The sequence below is a fragment of the Chlorocebus sabaeus genome, chromosome 20 (genome assembly GCF_047675955.1).
Source record: "Chlorocebus sabaeus isolate Y175 chromosome 20, mChlSab1.0.hap1, whole genome shotgun sequence".
Taxonomy (NCBI): Eukaryota; Metazoa; Chordata; class Mammalia; order Primates; family Cercopithecidae; genus Chlorocebus; species Chlorocebus sabaeus.
Genome location: NC_132923.1, coordinates 7,217,856 through 7,242,119, shown reverse-complemented (window position 1 = coordinate 7,242,119; position 24,264 = coordinate 7,217,856). Strand labels below are relative to the sequence as shown.

General features: G+C 52.3%; 1 protein-coding gene across 1 annotated transcript; it reads right to left on the bottom strand.

The window, feature by feature from the left end:
- Positions 1-342: 342 nt before the first annotated feature.
- Positions 343-10,782, bottom strand: MEX3A (mex-3 RNA binding family member A). Its single transcript, XM_037997782.2, has 2 exons — positions 9,846-10,782; positions 343-5,984 (listed from the first exon to the last, which is right to left on the bottom strand). Exons 1-2 carry the CDS (start codon positions 10,297-10,299, stop codon positions 4,876-4,878), a joined length of 1,563 nt encoding a protein of 520 aa, XP_037853710.2. The 5' UTR covers positions 10,300-10,782; the 3' UTR covers positions 343-4,875.
- Positions 10,783-24,264: the final 13,482 nt, after the last annotated feature.

Genomic DNA, 24,264 nt, shown 5'->3' with positions numbered 1-24,264 from the left:
CCCAGAGTTCTGGGATTACAGGCATGAGCCACTGCACCCAGTCACCTTCCCCTGTTCTTCAGGTCAGGGTGGAACAAGGCCTGACTGCACCTCCAAAGAAGAGAAGGGAGTAAATGGAGAGAAAAGGCAGGGGATTAAGAGCTTGAAGACTCAAGCAGAGCTATGGAGAGCTAAGAGGGGGAACTTAAGGGTGGCAAGGAACTCTGGAGACATTCACTACTCACAGGTGTGTAGGGAGCCCAAAGCCACACTAGAGGAAACCCCAAGCAGCAATCCCCACCCAGATCCTCCCACTCACCCCAAGATGGCACAGACTCATATGCTGAGAACAAAGACAGAGCCTTAAGTAATAGTACTTTTAATAAAATTAAGTTCTTAATAGCACATTTAATACATTAACCCTCCCCCTTCTTGGTTTCTCTGCATTTTGTGCAACATCACTTTGACTTGACTATTCTTGGGTCTGTTTTATTTCCCGCTTTTATTTTGCTTTTGAAATCTTTTTCCTTGGTGGATTTGTATGTGTCTTCACTAGATGCCTCAAATTAAGTCTGACCACAATCCTACTCTACTTTCTACAGTGGAGAGACCATCCTCCCTGCCCCAGGGCTGTCTCCACCCACCCCACCCTTCCCCACCCGCACCCTCGAGTGGGGAAGGGGAAGCCCTCCCCACCCCAGACGCTACCATCCCAAACTAGCGGGGTTTCTAGGACAAAAAGAGCAGGGGGAATCTGTCCCTAGGTGGGGCAAGAAGAGTAAACTGGGGAGAGGGAGATGTGTTTGGGGTCTAGGGCCAGGGAGGGGCATGGCAGAGTCATTGGTGTAATGAATGAAGCAGGCTCCTCCTGCCAAAAGGAGAGCCAAGGGGCCTCTCCACCCCCTTGGATAGGAGGCAAAGGCCCAGTGATTGCCAGCTGGGGTTGGTAGAAGGCAAGTGCTTTAAAAATGTTGATTTCTCACATGCAGAAGCCAAGTCCCCCAGTTTTGTGTGGGGAGGGCAGTGTGTTCCCAGGCCAGGGCACAGTGGATGACCACTACCTGAACACTTATAGATGGAGGTGAACTGGAGCAGAGGGTTAGGGTTGGGGTCACCCAAAGTCCCTGTGCCTTTCCCTTGCCTCTGTGCCCATGGGGATGCCCTTCTCCCAGGCCTTGAAGGACAATGTCTGCACTCCACTCCGTGGGAAGTCCCTCTTGGAATCTAACTTTTATGAGACAAGAAAGCACTTTGCAAGTAGGTGAAGAACCAGTCAGCTTTAAAGAACAATTATTGAGATTGTTACCGCCACTGCTGCCATGGAGGTCAAAGCTAAGTGGAAAGATGGTTGGGAACAGGGGTAGGGGACTGATCCCCTCAGTGCTCTTGAAGCTCTGAAGGTGAGAAGCGTGTGTGCATGTGTGTCTGTTTGTGGAATGACTTCCCAGGCTCTTAAATCAATCTGTAGAGAAGTGGACCAAGGTCACACTTCAAGAAGGACTTCCTCAGCTAGGCCTAGGGGAAGCATGCATGGGAGGGTTTGAGCTGGGAGCCCCAGGGGAGGACATACCACATTGGAGTATGGGCTGCCCAGGTACTAGGGGTGCAGGTGAATGTGCTTGGCCTCCTCTGCTGCCCTCAGCCCAGCCCGTCTTATTGAGATGATCAGTGTGCATCCTTTCCAAGACCCTGGGAAACGAACCCCTCATTTCTTTGTCCTACAATTTAAAAATCCAAGGATTCTCAGAATCAACCCCAGCAGACTGGAAGCTCCCAATCTTCAGCTAGTAACCTGCTCCAACCCTGATATCTGAAGATGGGGTAACTCAGGGTGGACTCAGCCACTTCCCTCCTCTATTTATCTTTTCCTTACGACTTGTATACATTCTACTGGACCCAGGGGCCCTCAATGCTACTAAACTTTAAGCTATCTGAATATTGTCTACTAAGTAACTAGTAATTGTTTCTTTCTCTCTCTAGGATTATATGAAATAAATTTGAATTATTATTATTAATAATTATTATTTTGTAGTATTCTTTTCTTTTAAACCCCTCGGTTTCTCTTTTTCTTCTCTTTCTCGTTTTTGGTTAAAAAAAAAAATCTAGATCTCTTAATCTCACACATCTCTGAGGGTTCCTATAGGCCTGCTAGGCCTCAATTCTGGATTTCCCCTCCTCACTTGCCCTGGAACAGGGCAGGGGAAAGTGGTGGGGGACACCCCAGGATCCTCAGTCCTTAGTCCTACAGCTTCTTCCTTTCTTGTTAATCCCTTTCTTTGTTTGGCTCTGCCGGCTCCCCTGAGGGGGAGGGGGAGAGGGGAGGAGGAGTCCATGGAGTGAAATCCAATCTACTGGAAGGGCCCCAGGAGGGACCGGGTTCCCCCAGCTCCTCTCTCCACCATTCATCCCGGGATGCTCCCCCAAGAAAAGCAAATGACATTCCTCCCCAAAAAAAAGTGGGGGAAAAAAGCAACGTAAACCCAAACATATATTAAAAACACTTTTTTTTTTTAAGATTTAACTCTGAATACAAATGTATTTTTTCTTCTTCTCTCCCTACATATATTCTAAACCTTCTAAAGTTTTTTTATTTTTTTAAGGATCACTTTATCATAAAATAAAATATCCTTTTCATATAATAAATTACCTAATAAAAAGTCTTTTTTTTTCATATTAGCCCAGGTTCTTTGCTACATTTATATGGTAATAAACGCCTTTATTAAAATAGAATATTAAATTATAAAGAACTGCTTTTTTTTTTTTTTTTTTTTTGCTATTTTTGTTTTCTCTCCTCTGTGTTGGTCGCCTGTCTCGCTCCCTCTCATGCTCTCTTTCTCTCCTCTATTTTGTCTCACTATGTGTGTTTTGTGTTTGTTTCTAGGTTTGGCTCAGTTGGTAAGGGTGGGATTGAATTTGCTGAGCCCCCTAGTGTAACAGTCTTCTGCCTTTGTGGGTAGAGTGGAGAGGGGGAGGGGGATCGACAAACAGACATCCCTTCTTCCCACCCCCCTCCCCACCTGCCCCCGGCAACCGAGGGTGCCCATTTGGTTTGGTTTCTATTGTACAGACATCTCAGGATGGCTCACATAGGCGGGAAGGAGGGAAGTCGTCACAGGGCAGTTTTCTTGGCTGTGACCTCCTTCCCCTCCCCTCCCTGGCTGGTGTTCTGGAGGGGAAGGCTGTGGAGAGGTGTTAATTCTCGACAGGAGGAAGGAGAGGAGGAAATCCCCTCTGCACCTCCACCTGCTCCATCCAGGAAGAATGGGACTCTGGAGCTTTAAGTGCTCGGGCGATCACTCAGAACAGTCCCACCCCATTATTTACAAGGATCTCCTGGGACTCCCATCCCTCCATCCTCTCTTGGCCCGGCCAGCGGAACCAGGAGGGTGGAGAGCTGGTGGCAGCCCCAAATGAGCATGAGGGAAGCAGCAAAGGGGGTGCAAGGCCTGTAACAATATGTGATTCTCAGAATAGGCCCTGCTGCCCCCCAATCCTGCTTTGCCCCAGGCTGACCCCTCTCTGAAGACCTGGCTTCTCCTCAACCACATCGGGTGGGACACAGACTCCATGATTTGCATGGAGGATTCAAGCTAATAAGGATTCAAGCTAATAAGGATTCAATAAAGGTTCAGGTCAGGTTGAGAGGGGTGCAGGGAGTTGGGCACTGCATGGGAAGAGCAGCTCTTTCCTCCACCAGTCTCTCCTCCTGCCTCATGCCCTTTCCTGCTCCTTTAAATAGCAGACACACTACTCTGGCGCCCCCACTTCCACAACCAGAATATCCAGCCCAAGAACTACTCCCTAAATATAATGCCCATAGGTGATGAAGGTAGGGGTTTGACCCTTTACCCCAGTATTAGTCCCCTCCTCACATTTTCACTGAGAATGGGGATACATTCCATTAAGAATTTAAGATGTTTCTTTGGAGGAGTTGGGGAGAGGGCCTCTAGATGCCTGAAGAGGAATGGAGGGACCGATCAAATATTCCTCCCCCTACTTCTCCCCAGGAGGATGGTGTCCCCAAAGCTGGGCTGGAAGGGGCAGGGGCAAGGGGAAGGGAAGAAAGACAAAGACAAGGAACAGAGCTGGGAGTGACAGCCACCAAAAGAAAGCAAAGCAAAGAGCTGGAGGGAAAGGAAAGAATTGAGGAAAGGGGAGATCCCAAAGGAAGGGAAGAGAGTGAAGGGGGGAGGGGCGGGGGCAGAGAGGAGCACCCCTCTCCAGATTCCTCTAGCCCAGCTTTGTGGGGACGGATGGCTTCTGAGCCTTTCAGCCATAGAAACGATTGACATGCTTCTCTCCCCCAACCCCTAGAAGATCTATGCAACTTCTGACAGGGCTCCAAGTCCCTTACACCGCTGGAAACTGATGACAGTTTCACAAACAGGATATGGGGGTGGGGTGGGGGGTAAAGGGTCATGCTAGGAGGTCGGAGGTCAGGACCAGAGGGCTTAGGGATTGGAAAGAGCACCTCTAGATACAGGTGGTAATTCTCCCTCTCCCTTTTACCCACCCCCTCCTCGCAAGAAGGGGTGGAGTGACACACAGCGGGGGAGGTGGGCAGAGGGCCTCAGAATGCCTTAGCGGCCACCTCTCCTCTGGCAAAACAAGTTTCTCTTAGCTGCTTCCAGATTTAAGGGTGTGTTGAGGTATCAGAGTTGTAACTCTAGTAAAATTTTCAGTCTGGCCCCCTCTCAATCTTTCCAGGACAGGGTGACCAGAGGCTCTGAAAGTGGCCCACCCTCCAGCCACCACTGCCTCCCTCCCCCCTTTCCCAGCGAGCGAGTATCTCTAAGCACCTTGCCCCTCAAATCACCGCTTTCCAAAAGGCCTTAGTGGAAAACAGGTCCAGGGTGGGCCCCGTGGAGTGGGCCCCAGAGGCATGGGGCACGGGGCTTAGGAGAATATTCGGATGGCTTGCGTGGCTGTGATGTGGCAGACAGGACACTCTGGGTCCGTCCTCTCGCAGATGCGTACTGCACACTCCATGCAGAACAGGTTGTGTCCGCAGGGCACAAGGGCAGCAGTCACTTCGCTCTCAAAGCAGACCATGCAATCCCGCCCGCCGCCGGGGCTCCGCAGGCCGCCTCCACCAAGTTTAGAGAAGCCCTGGAGCGGCTCTCCCGGGGGGCGCCTCGGGAGTCCGGCCAGCTCGGGTCCCGCGGAAGTGGCAGGGGAGCGGTGTGCGCCCGGGGGCCCAGCGCGGGCCTTGGCGGAAGAGGAGGAGGAGGAGGAGGCCGAGGAGAAGAGCACGGAGGTGGGCGTGGCGTTCTCCTGGCCCGCCCACAGCGGGGGGCTAGTCTCCGCCACGCCGTAGTACACATCCTGCTTGCCCACGCCATAGCCCGGAAAGAGGTACCCGCCGTAGCCAAAGTCCCCGCCCTGCTCACCCAGGCGTGGGGCCTCAAAGCCAGAGTCCACTCCGCACTCGCCGATGCAGCCCAGGCTGTTCTGCCGGAAGGTGGAGAGGGGCTTGCAGCCGGGCGGGTGCACCCGCCAAGCGTCGGAGTAGCGGCTATCGAGTGCAGCGTCGGGGCTCCCCGCCAGGAAGTCGTTTTCATTGTTGTACTCGAGGATCTTGCCAGTGCGCACCGCGATGTGCGTCTCGATCTCCTCGCGCGCACGCTCCACGTTGCCTGGGGCACCCGTGATCTCGAACACGGGGTCGCGGTCACGGCTTGGTGTGATAATGTATGTGTTGGTTTGCTGCTGGATGCGCTTGATGGTTGCCCCTTTGGGGCCCACCACCAGCCCCACCACGCGGTAGGGCACCCGCACACGGATGGTCACCTGGCCAGGCAGGGCAGGAGCTACGCCAAAGGCTGCACCTGACTTGTTGCGGGAGGCACGGATCATGGAGAAGTGCTCCGCTGCTGAGATGATTTCCCGCCGGGCGGTGGCCACGTCCTCCCGCCGCCCTGTCACCATGAACACTGGTTCCTCGCCTCTCACCGGAGTCTTGATGTAGGTGTTGGTCTTGGCCCTCAAGGCCTTAATCTTGCAGCCTGGGATAGGGCGGGGAAGGAGGGAGACAAAGAATCGCACACAGCAAGGTTTGTGCTGGGACCAATAAATTCCTGATCCTCACCCAAATACCTAGCCTCCCAGGAACCCTTCAGTCTACCCTTTGAAATGCACACACAGTCCACCCTGACTTGAAGAACCCATTTATCAGATCTCAGATGTACCTAATGTCTCTATCAGCCACAGATCTCAAAATGTACTAACTTTCCCTGAGTTCCATTCAGGGCCCTCCAAATTCATTCACTCCTCAAAACCCCCAAATAATCACTGACCCTCCCAGACAAGGTGGTAACTCAAATCCATTCACAAACTACACTCCTTTCCCCCAACATTTGCTCTTCCTTCAATTTCTCTGCTGATGCCTGGCTACTCACAAACTTCCAAATCACTTAATCACCCCCCACATCTGTCACTGACCCTGATGTTTCCACAGAACCCCAATGTGCTCAGTAATCTCACAATCTACTCATGTGACCCTTGATCATTAAAAGTGTCCTCCAAACTACCCAGGGACCACTGAAGTCTATCTGCTCTATGACTGCCCCACATGTCTTCCACTCAGTAGTTTCTCTCAGTGGGCCTCAAATTCATAGTGAGTTTGCAGCAGCGATTAGGGTGTGGGGGACTGGGAAGGGTCTGAGAATCATAATTTCAAGGAGGAAAGGAGGACTATGGAAATAAAGAAACTTCTATGTGAGGGAACAGTGCCCAACCCCGTGTCACTCTTGTCCCCCTGTACCCTGGGGGCAAGAGAACTGAGCTGGGCTGGGGCTGAGTAGGGTGAGGGAGAGGTATTTTGGATCCACACTCCTGCTTTGAAGTAGGAGTGAGTTAAAGCTGGGAGGTTAGGGAAAGGCAGGAAGAGAAAGAAGAAAAATGAGACAAAGAGAGACAAAGAAGGAGAAGGCTAGAGAGAAAAGTAAGGGCTACTGTTTCTAAAAGCTGCTGACCTGGGGTCTGAACAAGTCCCTCTCCTCCTTACCTACCTTCCTCTTTCCTGCTCCTAGCTTCACACAGAGCTTCCAAGACTCATGCCCTTTTGGGAAGCACATGTCGTGTGTGAGTTCGCACACATGTACCTAAGAGATGTGCCTTTATCTAAATAAGACTTATTTAGATAAAATCTAATGTATACTTTTATACACCTCTTTCATACACACATCAAGTCCCTGTGTTTCGGCCTTTCATACATCCCACTGTCCATCCCCATCCTCCCCAGCACACAAACAGCACATTCCTATACACACCCACACCCACGACTTTCAACCCCATTCACATATACACCCACTCACACCCTTCTCTGAGCACAATTCACTATTACCTTTTTCTCTGCAACCGAAACCAAGTGGTCCTACTTTTCTGCCTATGCCCTAACCCTCCAACCTGAGACCTGAGGTGAGCTCATTTTTTCCTCCTTCCTCCACTCCAGATGGCTGCTGCTTCAATGCTGGCAGATTGGGGGGTGGGGGAGAGAGAGTAGGTTGGGGCCCCTCCCCTCACTTTTTTTTTTTTTTTTTTGAGACAGAGTCTTGCTCTGTCACACAAGCTGGAGTGCAGTGACATGATCTCGGCTCACTGCAACCTCCGCCTCCTGGGTTCAAGCGATTCTCCTGCCTCAGCCTCCTGAGTAGCTGGGATTACAGGCACCTGCCACCACACCCGGATAATTTTTTGTATTTTTAGTAGAGATGGGGGTTTCACCATGTTGGCCAGGCTGGTCTTGAACTCCTGACCTCAGGTGATCCACCTGCCTCGGCCTCCAAAGTGCTGGGATTACAGGTGTGAGCCACCACACTCTGCCCCCTCCCCTCACTTTTAAAAGACCTTAAGAAGGAGAATTTGCTTGTTCCCTCTTGTCTTCAGATCTCTTGGCAGTTAAGAAGTCCTACCTGTTGTCCAGCCCACATCCTTGCTGCTTTAATGTCAGTAAATGATTGTTCTATTTTCGAGGTATGGAGGGTCGCAAAACAGTGAACTCCCCTCTCCTACCATTTCTACTCACATATAGTTTGATGGGCACCTGGGTTCTGGCTCTAAGTTTTGGGTCCAAAAACTTAAATGAGAGCTAAGTATCTTTAGCAGTTGGGGTTGGGGTGAGGAGGACAGGCCAAGACATCCCAGTAAGAAGAAATGCTAGAGGCCTGGAGGTGCAAAACTGGTGGTGGGTCTTTTCCTGGGTTCTGCAACCTTGAAGAAGCATCTCTTGAAGGGAAGACCTACTGGGCTTCACCTTCCTAGAGGTCAAACAGAGGAGCACTAACACTGCAGCAGGAGGAGGGAGGTTAGACAAGAGGGAGGACTTCCATATACTTGACTGAGGGGCAGGCTTATCTTTTGTGAATAAAAAATCCCTTTACTTTTATGAGGGACAAGCCCATCTGATGCGGAGGCAGAAGAGGAAAGAATGACTCCATTAAATTCCGGGGCCTCCCAAGACCACCCCCACACCCAAGAAAAGGTAGCAATGTCCGTCCCCACCCAATTCCAGGGCTTTGGATCCCCAATTTCTGACAAGAGGAAATCCAACTTTCTAAATCAGAAATCTCAAGAGATGGAGTGCCCCAGGGGAATGAGGGCTGTGCAGGGGAGTGGCATCTTCCCCTCCTCCATTCTGGATCTCTCGGTGAAATCCCCCTAACCCCCAGCACTCCCAGTGGATGAGGTGGGATGTGGAGTAGGGGCCCCCCTGGCCCGCCTCTCCTTTTCCTCCGCCAGAAGCCGGCCTCCTCCCGCACTCCCAGCCGGAATGCAGCTCCTCTATTGTTCCCCACTGTGGGACAGCTCCTCCCCCACTCCTCCCCCACCCCACACCTCCCCAGCCCAGCCTCTTTGCAATTTCCAAATCCCGCCCCCCCCACTCTCCTTGGAGAAGCCAGGAGAGGGAAGGGTCCCCAAGATCCCGTCTGCTCAATTTGGACCTTCACCAACACCCCCACCCACCCACCCAGGGATGCTGGAGCAGCAGAGGGTGTGGTACCAGACATACTACGCTGGATTAATTCTGCACCCCCTCCCAACAGACCCAGACACACGCCCTCCACCAAATTTCCAGGTGAAGGTTTCTTGCCCCCCAGCATTCCCCCTCCTGCCCTGTCCTACTCTTTCACTACCAGAGACCCCTCTGTAGGCCTCTGGCCCAAGGCCGTGGCCAGCCCAGAACAAAAGCCAGAGAGGGAAGAGGAGAGGTCCAAGCCAGGACGTAGCACTTCCTTGGAGACACCCCTTCCAAAACCCCAGAGACAGTCCAACTTTGGTGTGTGGGTGACCACAGGACCCCCTCCTCTCGGCAGCCCCCCTCACCGCCTCTTCCCCAGGCTGGGACCCTCCCCTGGGCCACACCCCCTTCCATTCCTACACTCAGCCCAACAAAGAGACAGATACTCAGTCTGGCTTCGAGGGCCAGGTCTCCCCCAAAGTCTGTAACTCCAGGCGGCTGGGGGCCCCAGGGGTGCCCCCTCCCCAACGTAGGAGCAGATATCAGAGTACAGGCTTCTGAGTAACTCTTTGCACATTCCGTCAGTTTTTCTGGTTAGGAGTGGACACCCCCTCCGGACAGCCTCCCTGGATTGGGAGACCGATTCCCTCCCCTTTCCCTCTTCCAGTGCGAGGATATTTCTTTGTCTAAGGGCAGAGCTCTGGGGGAGGAAAGATCTGGAGAACCGTCCCGACTAGGGGTAGCTGGGAACTTTGTGGCACTTGGAAATCAGGGTAGGGGGCGGGTCTCTCTTTGTGGGAAAGGGACAGAGCCGGAGGCGGGCAAGAAGGGAAGAAATGAACTTTCCGCGCTAGGGACGGAGTGCCCCCACTACAGTCCCTCTCAGTGGTCCCGGCGCCCCGCTTACCTTGCCTGCCCACGATCTCGGCCACGTGCTCGGAGGTGGGCACCGGAACACACTCCGTGGTGTTGCTGCTGCCCTTCAGGCGCAGCTCGGCCTCTTTGTAGAGAGCGCAGAGCTTGGCGTCGCTCGCCCCTTTGGGGGCGGTGGGGGGCTGGGGCGTCTGCGCCGCGGGGGCCGCCGTCGGGGCGGCCGGGGGCGCCGCGGGCGGCGGCGGCGGGGCCGGCTGCGGGGGGGCGGCCGGCTGCGCGGGGGCGCCGCCCCCCCCACCTCCCCCGTCCTCGCCCGCCGTGGGGGCGGGGGGCTCCCCCAAACCCAGGAGGCAGAGTTGATCGAGAGCCAGCTGAAGGGCGCGCTCGTCTTCCAGCAGCCCTCGGTCCTTAGCGCTTCCCCCGAAACATCCTAGTTCTCCAAAGCCCCCATTTCTTTCCATTATTCCAGATACCACTAGACTAGGCATGGCGAAACAAAAGCTGGGGGAGAGAGAGAGGGAGAGAGAGAGAGAGAGGTGGTGGAAGGGAAAAGAGGAGAGAGGAGGGGAGGGGAGAGGAGAGGAGGGGGTGTGTGGGGAGGGGGGAACAAAGAACTGGGGAGGGGGGAAGAAAGCGAGATAGAAAGATAGACCCTCCCCCTAAGCCCCCCTCCCCAAACACCCTGTAACCCGACTCCCCTCGCCCCAGCCCCCGGGGTGGGGGTGGGGGGAAAGAGAAGCAAAACCAAGAAAGCAGATCTCCTCTCCTCTCCGGGGGTGACGGGGGGCGGGGGGCTGCAGGATCTCTGCCCCCACCCCTCCCGCCTCGGACCTGGGAGTCTCTAGCCCCCGCCGTCCAGGCGCCCCCGTTAGGCTCCCGCACCGAGCCCCAGTCCGGGAGCGGCGCTCAGTGGCCCCCAATAGAGCCCAGCCCCTTCCAGCGCTCAAACTCTTTTGTTTTAAATGAACTGGATGGAGCAGCATGGAACTGACGGGAGGGGGGCGCGCCGGGGGCGCCCGGGGCATGCCGGGAGTTGTAGTTTCCCGCCCTTGGGGGCGCGGGGACAAATTCCTTGACCCGAAGATAGTGCCCTTCGGTCTTTCCTTGCAGCTCCCGGGCAAGCTAGGGGTGGGATGGAAGTCGAGGTCCCTAATTTTGTAAGGGGAGGGTGCGGGGAGAAGGGGTAGTATGCGGAAACGGAGCGGGTTTGAAGCTGGCTAACGCGGCGCGCCCCCTCCCAGGACCCGCTCCTTCCCCGCGCCGGCCGGTCCTGGGGGCCCGCTTTTTTATGGAAATGAGGGGGGGGGCAGGGAGCTGTCCCCGCTCGCTCACTGCGGCTTTCTCTCCTGCTCCCCTCTCCCCCCTCCCTGCCGCGCTCCCTCTCCGCTTCCCCCTCCCGCTCTCCCAGAGTCGATCCCGGAGCCCGGCCGCGGGGAAAGGTTCTCGGCCGAGAAGACAAAGCCCGCAGCAGCGATGGGGGGAGAGCTGGGCTCTGCGCATTGTGGGGGCCAGGAAGGGGTGCCAGGCTGGGGCTGCAACCCCCTGGCAAAGGATGGTGTCCCCTCATCCCTAAGCAGCAAGCCATCTCCCCTCGTCCGCCCCCCGCCCCCCCAGTCTCGGAGATCTCAGAGGCACCGACTGGGAGGTGAGTTAGTTCACGTCCTTCTGCTCGGTGGAGGGGGTCGGGAGGGCGGTGGAGTGATGAGGTGCGGAGGTTGACTGAATGGAGGGATAGAAGTGGGAGTCGGACGGAGAGTGGGGAGGCAGGAAAAGTCTTAAAGGCCTGGGGTGACTTAACTGTTTGGGGTGAGGGCCTTGAGCTTTGGGTGTGACAGAAGGAGGGAGGAGAGACCAGGATGGACTGGGAACCCAGACTTCCTTCAGGCCTGGGCTGTGAATACAGCTTGGGGTGATCTGTTCTTTAGCACTCATCGTAATTTCCACTCTGTTTCCTCCACCCCTCTCCCACTGAAAACCTATTCAGGGCCGGGCGCGGTGGCTCACGCCTGTAACCCCAGCACCTTAGGAGGCAGAGGCAGGTGGATCACTTGAGGTCAGGAGTTCGAGACCAGCCTGACCAATAAGGTGAAACCCCGTCTCCACTAAAAATACAAAAACTAGACGAGCATGGTGGCAGGCGCCTGTAGTCCCAGCTACTCAGGAGGCTGAGACAGGAGAATTGGTTGAACCCGGGAGGCGGAGGTTGCAGTGAGCCTAGATCCTGCCACTGCATTCCAGTGAGACTCCGGCCCCCCCTACCCCCCCCCCCCCCGCCTACACACACACACACACACACACAACCATTCACTCCCGTTTGACTCCGGAAATTTGGTGAGAATGAAGTTTGTAAGGCTTGGAGAATTAGGCACTTTTAGAGTTTCAGGAAGGTGGAGTGTAATGCAATTTTTTCTTCTCCCTTTACCCCGTATCTTCTGCATTTATTTTATATCACCCTTTTTGTGTCTGGATCTTTCCCAAGGGAAGAAGGGATGGCACTGCAGCTTGAGGGCTCGAGGTCAGACTTTAAGAGGAACTTCCATAAAGAGTTTTATAACAGTGGGTGGGTGAGCCACAGTGGTAAGGTATCCTTTTCTGGAGTGACTTGAAAAACAAAAATCTGAACTAGTTTGTAAGGTAAAGTCCTGCTGAGAGGCAAGGGAACAGATGAATTGACTTCACAGACTTAGCAATGTGGGGCCTTGAGGGCTGAGCTGTTTAGCCCAGTTCCCTAAACTGTTTCTTGGAAAGAGTGAGTTTGCACACTAATGGGAGTGCTGGAACCTGAGCTGAGGATCTCAGAAGGGGTGGGTTTGTGGGGGCAGGGGGAGCGGAGTTGGCACTCTGCAGGGCTTTTTTTCCTTTGCTAGGCAGAAGATCCAGGGAAGGAGAACCTTGACTGAGGAACCCGGGAGGGCCCTGGAGTTGGGGAAGTTTGCCCCCTGGACTGGGGATTTAACATAAGATCAACAGTAAACTTTATTGTGGGATTTGATGCTACTGCCACCAAGCAAGAGTGAAAGAGGAAGAATTGGAGAGACAAGGTCCTAGAGAGTGGTCTGTTTCTGCCTCTTGTCCCGTCCTTCTGTCTCAGGAACCTGGATTGCAGAGACTGTGGTACTGGAGACCATGGGGTCTCTTTGGGAGAAAGTTTTTGCTTTGTGGACCAGGTGACTCTCTTTCACATTAATAGAAATAGCAAACAGTTGCATAGGACTTACTGTGTGCTAGGCATTTTTGTGGGGCCACCAGCTGGGCTGAACCTTCCTGTCCCCACTGAAATGAGATTCCCCCCAGACTCCCACCCTGAACTTGCCCTGCCTCTGCTTTCCTCCCCACTAAGCTAATTAAAGCAGGAGGTTAATCACCAAAGAAGCCTTGGGGATTTGGCCAGGGAGGAAAACAAAGGGCAGAAACAAATATGTATGAGTGGGGAGGGGGTCAGCTGCTGAATGGGGAAGGGGCTGACTGAAAGGTAGGGCAGGCGAGGCAGGGTCCCTACCGGACCCACTTCATCCCTGATCCACCAACAAGAATGAATCAGTGCTCTGGGTAAGTTAATGTCCACCCTCAGGGTCCCATTGGGACTCCAGACAAATTTCCTTCACAGCAGATGTGAGCCTGGCACCTGGAGGGTGAAGGATATGTGTGTGAATGCAGTTAGGTGTGTGGCATGGTGTACATATGAGAGTGTGTGCTGCAGATCATGTGGGAGAGTACCCAGGTGCAGAGGAGGCCCAGAGTAGGCATCTTGAGGAGCTGGATTCTCAGAGCGTTTTTTACGAGTCCTTCGCTGTCTCCCGGAGGCTGGTGGCCTCCTTTGTTCAGGAGACCCCCTCCCTCAACTGAGAAGCTAGATTTCTGTCTACAGGCTCTCCTTTTCCCCGCCTGCCTAATCCAGAATTATGGCAATGAGAGCAGAAGGTCTTACTTAAACAACACTCCCCACTCTCTGCCTTATGACCAGAAAGGTGTAGAGGTGGCATACTTGTCCCCTTCGGGACTTTGGAGAACAGCACTATGTCTCTCATCTTCATCATGGTCCCCAACCCTAGCGGCGCAGAACCTAGCATGCAGCCCTGCCCAGAACAGAAGCTCAATAGGGGAACGTTGAGTGTAAATGCATTTTTTTTTTTTTTTTGAGACGGAGTCTCGCTCTGTCGCCCAGGCTGGAGTGCAGTGGCGCAATCTCCGCTCACTGCAAGCTCTCCTGCCTCCTGGGTTCACGCCATTCTCCTGCCTCAGCCTCCCTAGAAGCTGGGACTACAGGCGCCCGCCACCATGCCCGGCTAATTTTTTTGTATTTTTAGTAGAGACGGGGTTTCACCGTGTTCGCCAGGATGGTCTCGATCTCCTGACCTCGTGATCTGCCCGCCTCGGCCTCCCAAAGTGCTGGGATTACAGGCGTGAGCCACCGCACCCGGCGGTAACTGCATTTTTACAACTTTATGGTGTCAGGAGGAAAGAGCAGGTCTCCAGAGATAAACATGCTGCTTATTCTGCCACTTTGGGCAGTCATTTATTGCTGAGCCTCAGTTTCCATATCTCTAAAATTGAAATAATAAGCCAAGCTCTGGCAGGGCATGATGGCTCATTCCTGTAATCCCAGCACTTTGGGAGGCCAAGGTGGGTGAATCACTTGAGGCCATGAGTTTGAGACCAGCCTGGGCAACATGGCAAAACCCTGTCGCTACTAAAAATACAAAAATTAGCTGGGCGTGGTGGTGCACACCTGTAATCCCAGCTACTTGGGAGGCTGAGGCATGAGAGTCACTTGAACCAGGAAGCAGAGGTTGCAGTCAAGATTGTGCCATTGCACTCCAGCCTGGGTGACAGAGGGAGACTGTCTCAAAAAATAAAATAAGCCAAGGTCCTAACACAGTGCCTGGCTATCTTAAGTGTTCAATCAGTTTTAGTTTCCTGGCCCTGGTTGTTCTCCCCTTGTGTTTGACTTTAGCCAGATTATGGTCCTCAGGAATTTTCATTTGTTCATTCATTCATTCATTCATTCATTCATTCAGCCAACCACTTCCTATTGAGCTCCTGGGATGTGCCGGGCACTGGAGGAGATTTATTCTGACCCATCATAGGTCACTTGAAGTCACTTCTAGGTCTAGACTTGCTGAAATAAAATCATTCCAAACAAATAGCAAATAATTCTAAAAATAACTCCTGTTAAACCCTGGAATGCAGGTGACCTCTGACTCTCTCTCTCTGTCTCTCTCTCTCTTTCTCTCTCTCTCTCTCTCTCTTTTTTCTGTCTTTCTTGCACAAGCCAGGCTTCTGGCCTCATGCCTGGGGAACAAAGGACCCTGTTGAGTTGTTGAGTACATACACACACACAAGCCAGGCTGCAGGGCAGGAAAGGTGACCCAGTGGAGATTCCAGGGTTCTTGTGGAGGTTGGGAGATAGGAGTGGGGTGGATGATCCAGACTGTGTACTTGTGAGTTGTATCCCTTCTTTTTTTTGAGACAGAGTCTCGCTCTGTTGCCAGGCTGGAGTGCAGTGGTGTGATCTCGGCTCACGGCAACCTCCGCCTCCTGGGTTCAAGCTATTCTCCTGCCTCAGCCTCCTGAGTAACTGGGATTACAGGCATGTACCACCACGCCTGGCTAATTCTTGTACTTTTAGTAGAGATGGGGTTTCGCCATCTTGACCAGGCTGGTCTCACACTCCTAACCTCAGGTGATCCGCCCCCACCTTGGCCTCCCAAACTGCTGGGATTACAGGTGTGAGCCACCACGCCCGGCCAGGAATTGTATCCCTTCTTTCCTCTGAGCACTTCTGAGCACCTGTTATCACTGTCTGAACATTCAGTACCAAGGGATGGGGGTGCACACCTAACACTTGCCCCTCCTTAGCCCTATTTCTCAGAACCCTGAGGGAGGGAGACACAGGAGGCTGCCACCAAGGCTGTCTTACCAAGCAGACTGGCCCTTAGAGAGGTCATCTCCCCCATCTTCCTACTTCTCTCAGGAGGCCTTCTCTATCTGTCCTAGTCAGCTGAACTTCCTCTCCCATGCATAATGGGATTTTCTCATTTTCTTTTCTTTTTTTCTTTTTTTTTGTGGGGGGACAGAGTGTCGCTCTGTCGCCCAGGCTGGAGTGCAGTGGCGCCATCTCGGCTCACTGCAACCTCTCCCTCCTAGGTTCAAGCAGTTCTCTGCCTCAGCCTCCTGAGTAGCTGGGATTACAGGCGCCCGCCACCATGCCTGGCTAATTTTTGTATTTTTAGTAGAGACAGGGCTTCACCATGTTGGCCAGGCTGATCTTGAATTCCTGACCTTATGATCCACCTGCCTCAGCCTCCCAAAGTGCTGGAATTACAGGCGTGAGCCACCACGCCCGGCTCCCATTTTCTTTTCTTCTCTTTTCTTTTTTTTTTCTTTTCTTTTTTTTTTTTTTTGAGACAAGGTCTTGCTCTGTCACCCAGACTGGAATGTAGTGGCTTGATCATGGCTCACGGAAGCCTTGATCTCCCAGGATAAAGCAATCCTTCCACCTCAGCCTCTCCAATAGCTGAACCACAGGCGCATGCTGCCATACCCAGCCAATTTTAAAATTTTTTGTAGAGATCAGCTCTTGCTATGTTGCCCATTCTGGTCTTGAACTTCTGGCCTCAGGTGATCCTCCCACTTTGGCCTCCCAAAGTGCTGTGATTATAGGAATGAGCCACCATGTCTGGCCATTCTTTCCTTCCTTTTCTTTCTTTCTTTTCTTTTTTTTTTGAGATGGAGTCTCGCTTAGTGGTCAGGCTGGAGTGCAGTGGCACCATCTCAGCTCACTGCAACCTCCGCCTCCTGGGTTCAAGTGATTCTCCTGCCTCAGCCTCCCGAGTAGCTGGGACTACAGGCGCGCACCACCACACCCAGCTAATTTTTGTATTTTTAGTAGAGACAGGGTTTCACCACGTTGGCCAGGATGGTCTGTATCTCTTGACCTCATGATCCGCCCGCCTCGGCCTCCCAAAGTGCTGGGATTACAGGTGTGAGCCACCATCCCGGTCTCCGCCTTTTTTTTCTTAATATCCCTTTCTTGTGGGAAGTCTGTGTTGCTATCTAACCACCATCCTTCCTGCTAAGGGTCCAGCCAGTTTTCTCTCCTTTGATAGAATGTACTCAACACATTAATTTAATTTTTTTGTTTTCTTTTTTTTTTTTTTTTTTTTTTTTTGAGACGGAGTCTTGCTGTGTCACCCAGGCTGGAGTGCAGTGGCCGGATCTCAGCTCACTGCAAGCTCCTCCTCTCGGGTTCACGCCATTCTCCTGCCTCAGCCTCCCGAGTAGCTGGGACTACAGGCACCCGCCACTTCGCCCGGCTAGTTTTTTGTATGTTTAGTAGAGACGGGGTTTCACCGTGTTAGCCAGGATGGTCTCGATCTCCTGACCTCATGATCCGCCCGTCTGGGCCTCCCAAAGTGCTGGGATTACAGGCTTGAGCCACCGCGCCCGGCCTTCTTTTTTTTTTTTTGCTTTATATCAGCAGTCCAAATCTCACTAGCATTAATTAATTTTAATCAATGAGAATATGGAATAAAATTCTGTAGGCCACACGAAAGAAATGTGAGACTTGATCCCTACCCTCAGTAAGACACAGAAACTGGCCTACATGACCCAGAGAACATGGGTAAACAGGATTAAATGTAAGGACAAAATGGTCTTTGGGGTAGAGTATGGTGGCTCATGCCTGTAACCCCAGCACCTTGGGAGGCTGAGGTGGAAGGATCGCTTGAGCCCAGGAGTTTGAGACCAGCTTGGGCAACAAAGTGAGACCTCATCTAATTTATTTATATTATTTTATTTTATTTATTTTATTTTATTTTATATATTTTTTGAGACAGAGTCTCGCCCTGTCGCCCAGGCTGGAGTGCAGTAGCACAATCTCAGCTCACTGGAACCTCTGCCTCCCGGATTCAAGCAATTCTCCTGCCTCAGCCTCCCGAGTAGGTGGGATTATAGGCATGTGCCACCACAACTGGCTACTTTTTTTTGTATTTTTAGTAGAGATGGGGTTTTATCGTGTTAGCCAGGATGATCTTGATCTCCTGACCTCATGATCCGCCTGCCTCAGCCTCCCAAAGTGCTGGGATTACAGGCGTGAGCCACCACACCCAGCCTATTTTATTTTATTGATTGATTTGTTTCTTTGTTTGTTTTGAGGCAGGGTCTTGCTCTGTCGTCCAGGCTGTAATACTGTGGCATGATCTTGGCTCACTGAAACTTCGAACTCCCAGGTTCAAGCGAGCCTCCCACCTCAGTTTCCTGAGTAGTTTGGTCTACAGGCATGCGCACCCTGCCTGGCTAATTTTTGTATTTTTTGTAGAGATGGGGTTTTGCCATGTTGACCAGGCTGGTGTCAAACTTCTGAGCTCAAGTGATCCCCCTACCTCGGCCTCTCAAAGTGCTGGGATTGCAGGCGTGTATCACCACGCCCAACCCTTATTTATTTATTTATTTATTTTTGAGATGGAGTCTCACTCTGTTGCTCAGGCTGGAATGCAATGGTGTGATCTCGGCTCACTGCAACCTCTGACTCCTGGGTTCAAGCGATTCTTCTGCCTCAGCCTCCTGAGTACCTGGGATTACAGGCGCACGCCACCATGCCCAGCTAATTTTTGTATTTTTAGTAGAGACGGGGTTTCACCATGTTGGTCAGGCTTGTCTCAAACTCCTGACCTTGTGATCTGCCCACCTTGGCCTCCATTGCACTCCAGCCTGGGCAGCAAGAGCCAAACTCCGTCTCAAAAAGAAAGAAAGAAAAAAAGGTCTTTGGGACTCTGAGGGCTACAGAGATTGGGGAGAGAGGTCACTGTGAGTCCTTCTGTTGTTGTGGATCTGATCTCCAAGGGCTTTGCAGGCTCATCCTAGGTTTGGAGCTGGACAAACATCTCTGCTCCTCCCCTGGGACTACCCTGGCACTCCCCCTGCCAGGTCCCCTGCACTGTCTGATTTCCCCAGGGAGAGCAACTCAGAGGGGCTGGGACGGAGTCTGGGCCCCTTAGGACAGCTGGTTGATGAGGCCCCTCTGGGACTCAGGGCTGGACCCAGGCGTCCAGGAGGCGGGTGATACTGGAGCTGTGACAGTTGGTCCCCAGATTCCACACTCAGTGGCGCCAGCTCTGGTTTCGAGCTGGGGTGAGGGAGGGGGAGGGGCACCTGGTGCCAGCCAGGGGCTGGATGCTGTCTTGGGGCAGGGAGGGGGAGGCAGTAAACATGCCCTTCCTAGGTTGTTGAGGATTTTCTAATTGCCCTCCCTGTGCCAGGCACTGTGCTAGGTACTAACGGGATTCTGCAATGCAAGATGCAGTCTGGCACAGATGAATTGATGGCATATAGTATAGAATGTCAGAGCTGGACTAGAAGTTGAATGAATGAATGAGTAGGGAAATGAGTGAATGAATAGTTCATCAATTATCTAATGTGCTCATTTTACAGAGGAGACTGAGGCCCAGAGAACCCGAGTCCTGTGACTCCCTTCTGCTTTCTGATCTGTCATGCTTCTTTTTTCAGGAAAGGGAAGAGAAAGGCAGAGAGAGGGGTGGGAAGGGACTTCACACTTCCTGAATGCATGTTTGGTGCCAGGCTCTGTTCTGGCCTTTTCAGACTTGATATAATGGTCTTCACAATTCTGTGAAGATGGACTCGGTGTCTCTGCTTCACATGAAGGGACCTGAGGTTCCGAGAGGTTAAGTAACTTTCCTAGATCACAGAGCTGGTAAGTAGACTTCAGTGTTCAAAACCAGAGCAATCTGGCTCCAGAGCCTGGGACCCCAGAGGTAGACAGTGATACTCAGTGAGTGCTTGGAGGCCACAGAGGGTGGAGGGAGTGGTTCCTGGATGAAGTAGATCTGAAGGATGGGTGAGGTTCATTCGAAGGGAGAGAATTGGCGGGATGTCTGGAAGTTGGTGCTGGAGGTGCCCAGGGAGACTTGCTGGTTGAGCAGGTGGCCGGCTTGCATGGATCTTAGGGATCAGGGGACGGGTTCAAAGAAGCAGGTCTTTGAACATTGGCCACCAGGTGGCGCCGCAGGCCAATTCCTAGAAGTGGCTCTAGCCTGAGCGTCCTCACTAGGGCCCGAGTGTGGCGTCTCTGCTCAGCCAGGGCTCCATGCTGGGCTTGCCTCCTCAGGTGTCATCTCCAGCTTCTCCTTGCCCCTGGCTTCTGGCATCCAACACATGGGGGACAATGATGCTACCAGTCTATTCCTGACTCGGGACGAACACCCAGGTAGCTGAGATCTGGGAATCCCCGTGGGTCTGAGCAGCTCCCCAGGTTACCCGGAGACCCCTCCAGTTGCCTAAACCTGGCTTCATGTCCAGCGCCCGTCTGAGTTTCTGGGACACACTGTTCATGGGACAGGCTGAGGAGGAAACAGGCATTTGAGTCCAACTGACTTGGGTCTGAAGGGAAATAATATCTACCTTGTAAGGATTTAAAACATTTCATCCACGGCCGGGTGTGGTGGCTCATCCCTGTAATCCCAGCACTTTGGGAGGCTGAAGCGGGCAGATCACCTGAGGTGGGGAGTTGGAGACCAGCCTGACCAACATGGAAAAACCCCTTCTCTACTAAAAATACAAAATTAGCTGGGCATGGTGGCACATGCCTGTAACCCCAGCTACTTGGGAGGCTGAGGCAGGAATATCTCTTGAACCCAGGAGGCAGAGGTTGCGGTGAGCCGAGATTGCACCACTGCACTCCAGCCTGGGCAACAAGAGTGAAACTCCGTCTCAAAAAAGAAAACAAACAAGTTTTCATCCAATAAATATCTATCAAATACATGCTGTGTCAGAAACTATTCTAGGCCCTGGATACCCCAGAGAACAAGATAGACAAGGTCCCTACTTGCACGGAGCTGATATTCTATGGGGAGGGAGGCAGACAGTAGTCAAGTAGATAATGTACTTTCTGGTAGTGATCATCACTGCAAAGAAAAATAAACCAGGATGGGGGCAGAAAGGTTTGAGGTGGCTAATTTAGAAAGGACGGTCATGCTATCTGGCCAGGACAATATAGCGAGACCCCATCACTAAAAAAAAAAAAAATTTTTTTTTTTTTGAGATGGAGTTTTGCTCTTGTTGCCCAGGCTGGAGTGCAGTGGCACGATTTTGGCTCACTGCAACCTCCGCCTCCTGGGTTCAAGCCATTCTCCTGCCTCAGCCTCCCCAGTAGCTGGGATTATGGGTATGCATCACCACACCTAGCAAATATTTGTATTTTTAGTAGAGATGGTGTTTTGCCACGTTGATCAGGCTGGTCTTGAACTCCTGACCTCAGGTAATCTACCCACCTCGACCTCCCAAAGTGCTGGGATTACAGGCGTGAGCCACAGTGCCCAGCCAAAAGCATATTTTTTAATTAGCCAGGTATGGTGAGGTGCTCTTGTAGTCTCAGCTACTTAGGAGGCTGAGATGGGAGGAGCACTTGAGTTCAAGGTTACAGTGAGCTGTGATCATGCCAGTGCACTCCAGACTGGGTGATGGAGCGAGATCCCATCACTATTCAAAAGTTTACAAAAAGGCTGGGCGCAGGGGCTCCTGTCTGTAATCCAAGCACTTTGGGAGGCCGAGGCAGGTGGATCACTTGAGGTCGGAAGTTTGAGACCAGCCTAGCCAACATGGTGAAACCTCGTCTCTACGAAAAATACAAAAAATTAGCTGGGTATGGTGGCGTGCACCTGTAATCCCAGCTATCAGGAGGCTGAGGCAGGAGAATTGCTTGAACCCGGGAGGTGGATGTTGCAGTGAGCCAAGATCACACCACTGCATTCCAGACTGGGGAACAGAATGAGACCTTGTCTCAAAATAAAATAAAATAATTAAAAAATGAAAGAAAGGATGGTTATGTGAGAATTTATACCAGCATTAGTTAGCTGTTGTTAGTCTGCTTCCTTTGCTTCTGCCCCACTCCTTCCCCACACTCCCTTTCATCTGTCCTGAATTCTCTCCATGGTTTTGTCCAGCAGCCCCCAGGGAAAGCAGCTGCTGGTTTGGGAACTAGGAGCCCTGAATGTTTAGTGCTGGCTCTGCCCACAGCAGTCCAAACTGGCTCCTCTCCAGCTTCCGGTAAATGACATCACCATCCACCTGGTTGCTTCAGCCAGAAATCTGGAGCCATCTATGATTCCTCCCTTTCCCCAAACTTCCTCCCATCCGGTCCATCAACAGTCCTTTCAACTGTGGATCAAGACGTTTCCCAAGTCCATAACATTCTCACCTTTTGCTACCATCCTGATCCAAGCCATCCTCACCTCCTGCCTCTAATATCCTCTGCTTGCTCTGCCCCCACTCTTGCCTCCCCTGTCCCCACTCTTGCCTCCCCTGTCCCCTTCAAATCATTCTCCACACAGTGGCCAGATACTTATTTTTTATTTTTATTTTTTTGAGACAAAGCCTTGCTCTGTCACCCAGGCTGGAGTGCAATGGCGCCATCTTGGCTCACTGCAACTTCCGCCTCCTGGATTTAAGCGATTCTCCTGCCTCTGCCTCCCGAGTAGCTGGGATTACAGGTGCCCGCCACCACGCCCAGCTAATTTTTTAGTAGAGATGGGGTTTCACCATGTTGGCCAGGCTGGTCTCAAACTCTTGACCTCAGGTGATCCCCCTGCCTCAGCCTCCCAAAGTGCTGGGATTATAGGCATGAGCCACTGCACCCAGCCCAGAGAGATCATTTTTTTAAAAATGAGATCACCACGAGGTCAGGAATTGAGACCATCCTGGCCAGCATGGTGAAACCTCACTTGAGGCAGGAGAACTGCTTGAACCCGGGAGGTGGAGGTTGCAGTGAGCCAAGATTGTGCTACTGCACTCCAGCCTGGTGACAGAGCAAAACTCCATCTCAAAAAAAAAAAAAAAAAGAGGCCAGGTGTGGTGGCTCACACCTGTAATCCCAACACTTTGGGAGGCCAAGGTAGGTGGATCACCTGAGGTCAGGAGTTTGAGACCAGCCTGGGCAACATGGCAAAACCCCATCTCTACAAAAAAATACAAAAATTAGCTGGGTTTGGTGGTAGGTGCCTGTAATCACAGCTACTTGGGAGGCTGAGGCAGGAGAATTGCTTGAAGTTGAGAGGTGGAGGTTGCAGTGAGCTGTGATCGTACCACTGCACTCTAGCTCTGGGCAACAGAGCGAGACTCCGTCTCAAAAAAAAAAAAAAAAAAAAAAAATGTGATCATGAAATGCTCCTGCTAAAAGCACCGTCTTAGTTCCCTATTGCCATTAGATTCACACTCCTTAGTATGGCGATGATGTCCTTGTCCTGGACAGCTCCTGCCCACCTGTCCAGCCCATCCTGCCCCTCCTTCCCATTCTGTACTCCAGCCACATGGACTTTCTTCTTTCTTTTTTTTTTTTTTTTTTTTTTTTTTTGAGACGGAGTCTCTCTGTCGCCCCAGGCTGGAGTGCAGTGGCCGGATCTCAGCTCACTGCAAGCTCCGCCTCCTGGGTTCACGCCATTCTCCTGCCTCAGCCTCCCAAGTAGCTGGGACTACAGGCGCCTGCCACCTCGCCTGGCTAGTTTTTTGTATTTTTTAGTAGAGACGGGGTTTCACCGTGTTAGCCAGGATGGTCTCGATCTCCTGACCTCGTGATCCACCCGTCTCGGCCTCCCAAAGTGCTGGGATTACAGGCTTGAGCCACCGCGCCCGGCCTCTTCTTTCTTTCTTTTCTTTTCTTTCTTTTTTTTTTTTTGAGACGGAGGAGTCTTGCCGTGTTTATGCTGGAGTGCAGCGGTGTAATCTCGGCTCACTACAACTTCCACCTCCTGGGTTCAAGCAATTCTCCTGCCTCAGCCTCCCAAGTATCTAGGATTACAGATGCCTGCCACCACGTTCAGCTAATTTTTGTATTTTTTTGTAGAGACAGGGTTTCACCATGTTGGCCAGGCTGGTTCGAACTCCTGACCTCAGGTGGTCCGCCCACCTTGGCCCCCCAGAGTGCTGGGATTACAGGTGTGAGCCACCACGCCCAGCCCACATGGACTTTCTTTCAGGGCTTTGGCCTGTGCTATCATCATCTGCTATTCCCTGACCCTTCACCTGGTTAATGTTTGTTCATCTTGCAGGACTCAATTTACATATTGTTGTTTTTTGTTTTGTTTTGTTTTGTTTTTTTAGATAGGTTCTGGCTCTGTCACTCAGGCTAGAGCGCAGTGGCACAATCTTGGCTCACCGCACCCTCTGACTCCTGGCTCAAGCCATCCTCTCACCTCAGCCTCCCAAGTAGCTGGGATTACAGGCGTGCACCACCATGCTCAGCTAATTTTTGTAATTTTTGTAGAGACAGAGTTTCTCTATATTGCCCAGGCTGATCTCAAACTTCGGAGCTCAAGTGATCTGCCCGCCTTGGCCTCCCGAAGTGCTGGGATTACTGGTGTGAACCACTGCACCCAGCTACATGTCACTTTTTCCTAGAAATCTCCCCTGGTCATTTCTGGGTATCCCTTACAATTCATTAT

Excerpts from the sequence above, each read along its gene's own strand:
- MEX3A (XM_037997782.2), bottom strand. The coding sequence starts at position 10,299 with ATGCCTAGTCTAGTGGTATCTGGAATAATGGAAAGAAATGGGGGCTTT. Across the intron at positions 5,985-9,845 it reads CGAGATCGTGGGCAGGCAAG|GCTGCAAGATTAAGGCCTTG; the intron begins GTAAGCGGGGCG and ends GCCCTATCCCAG.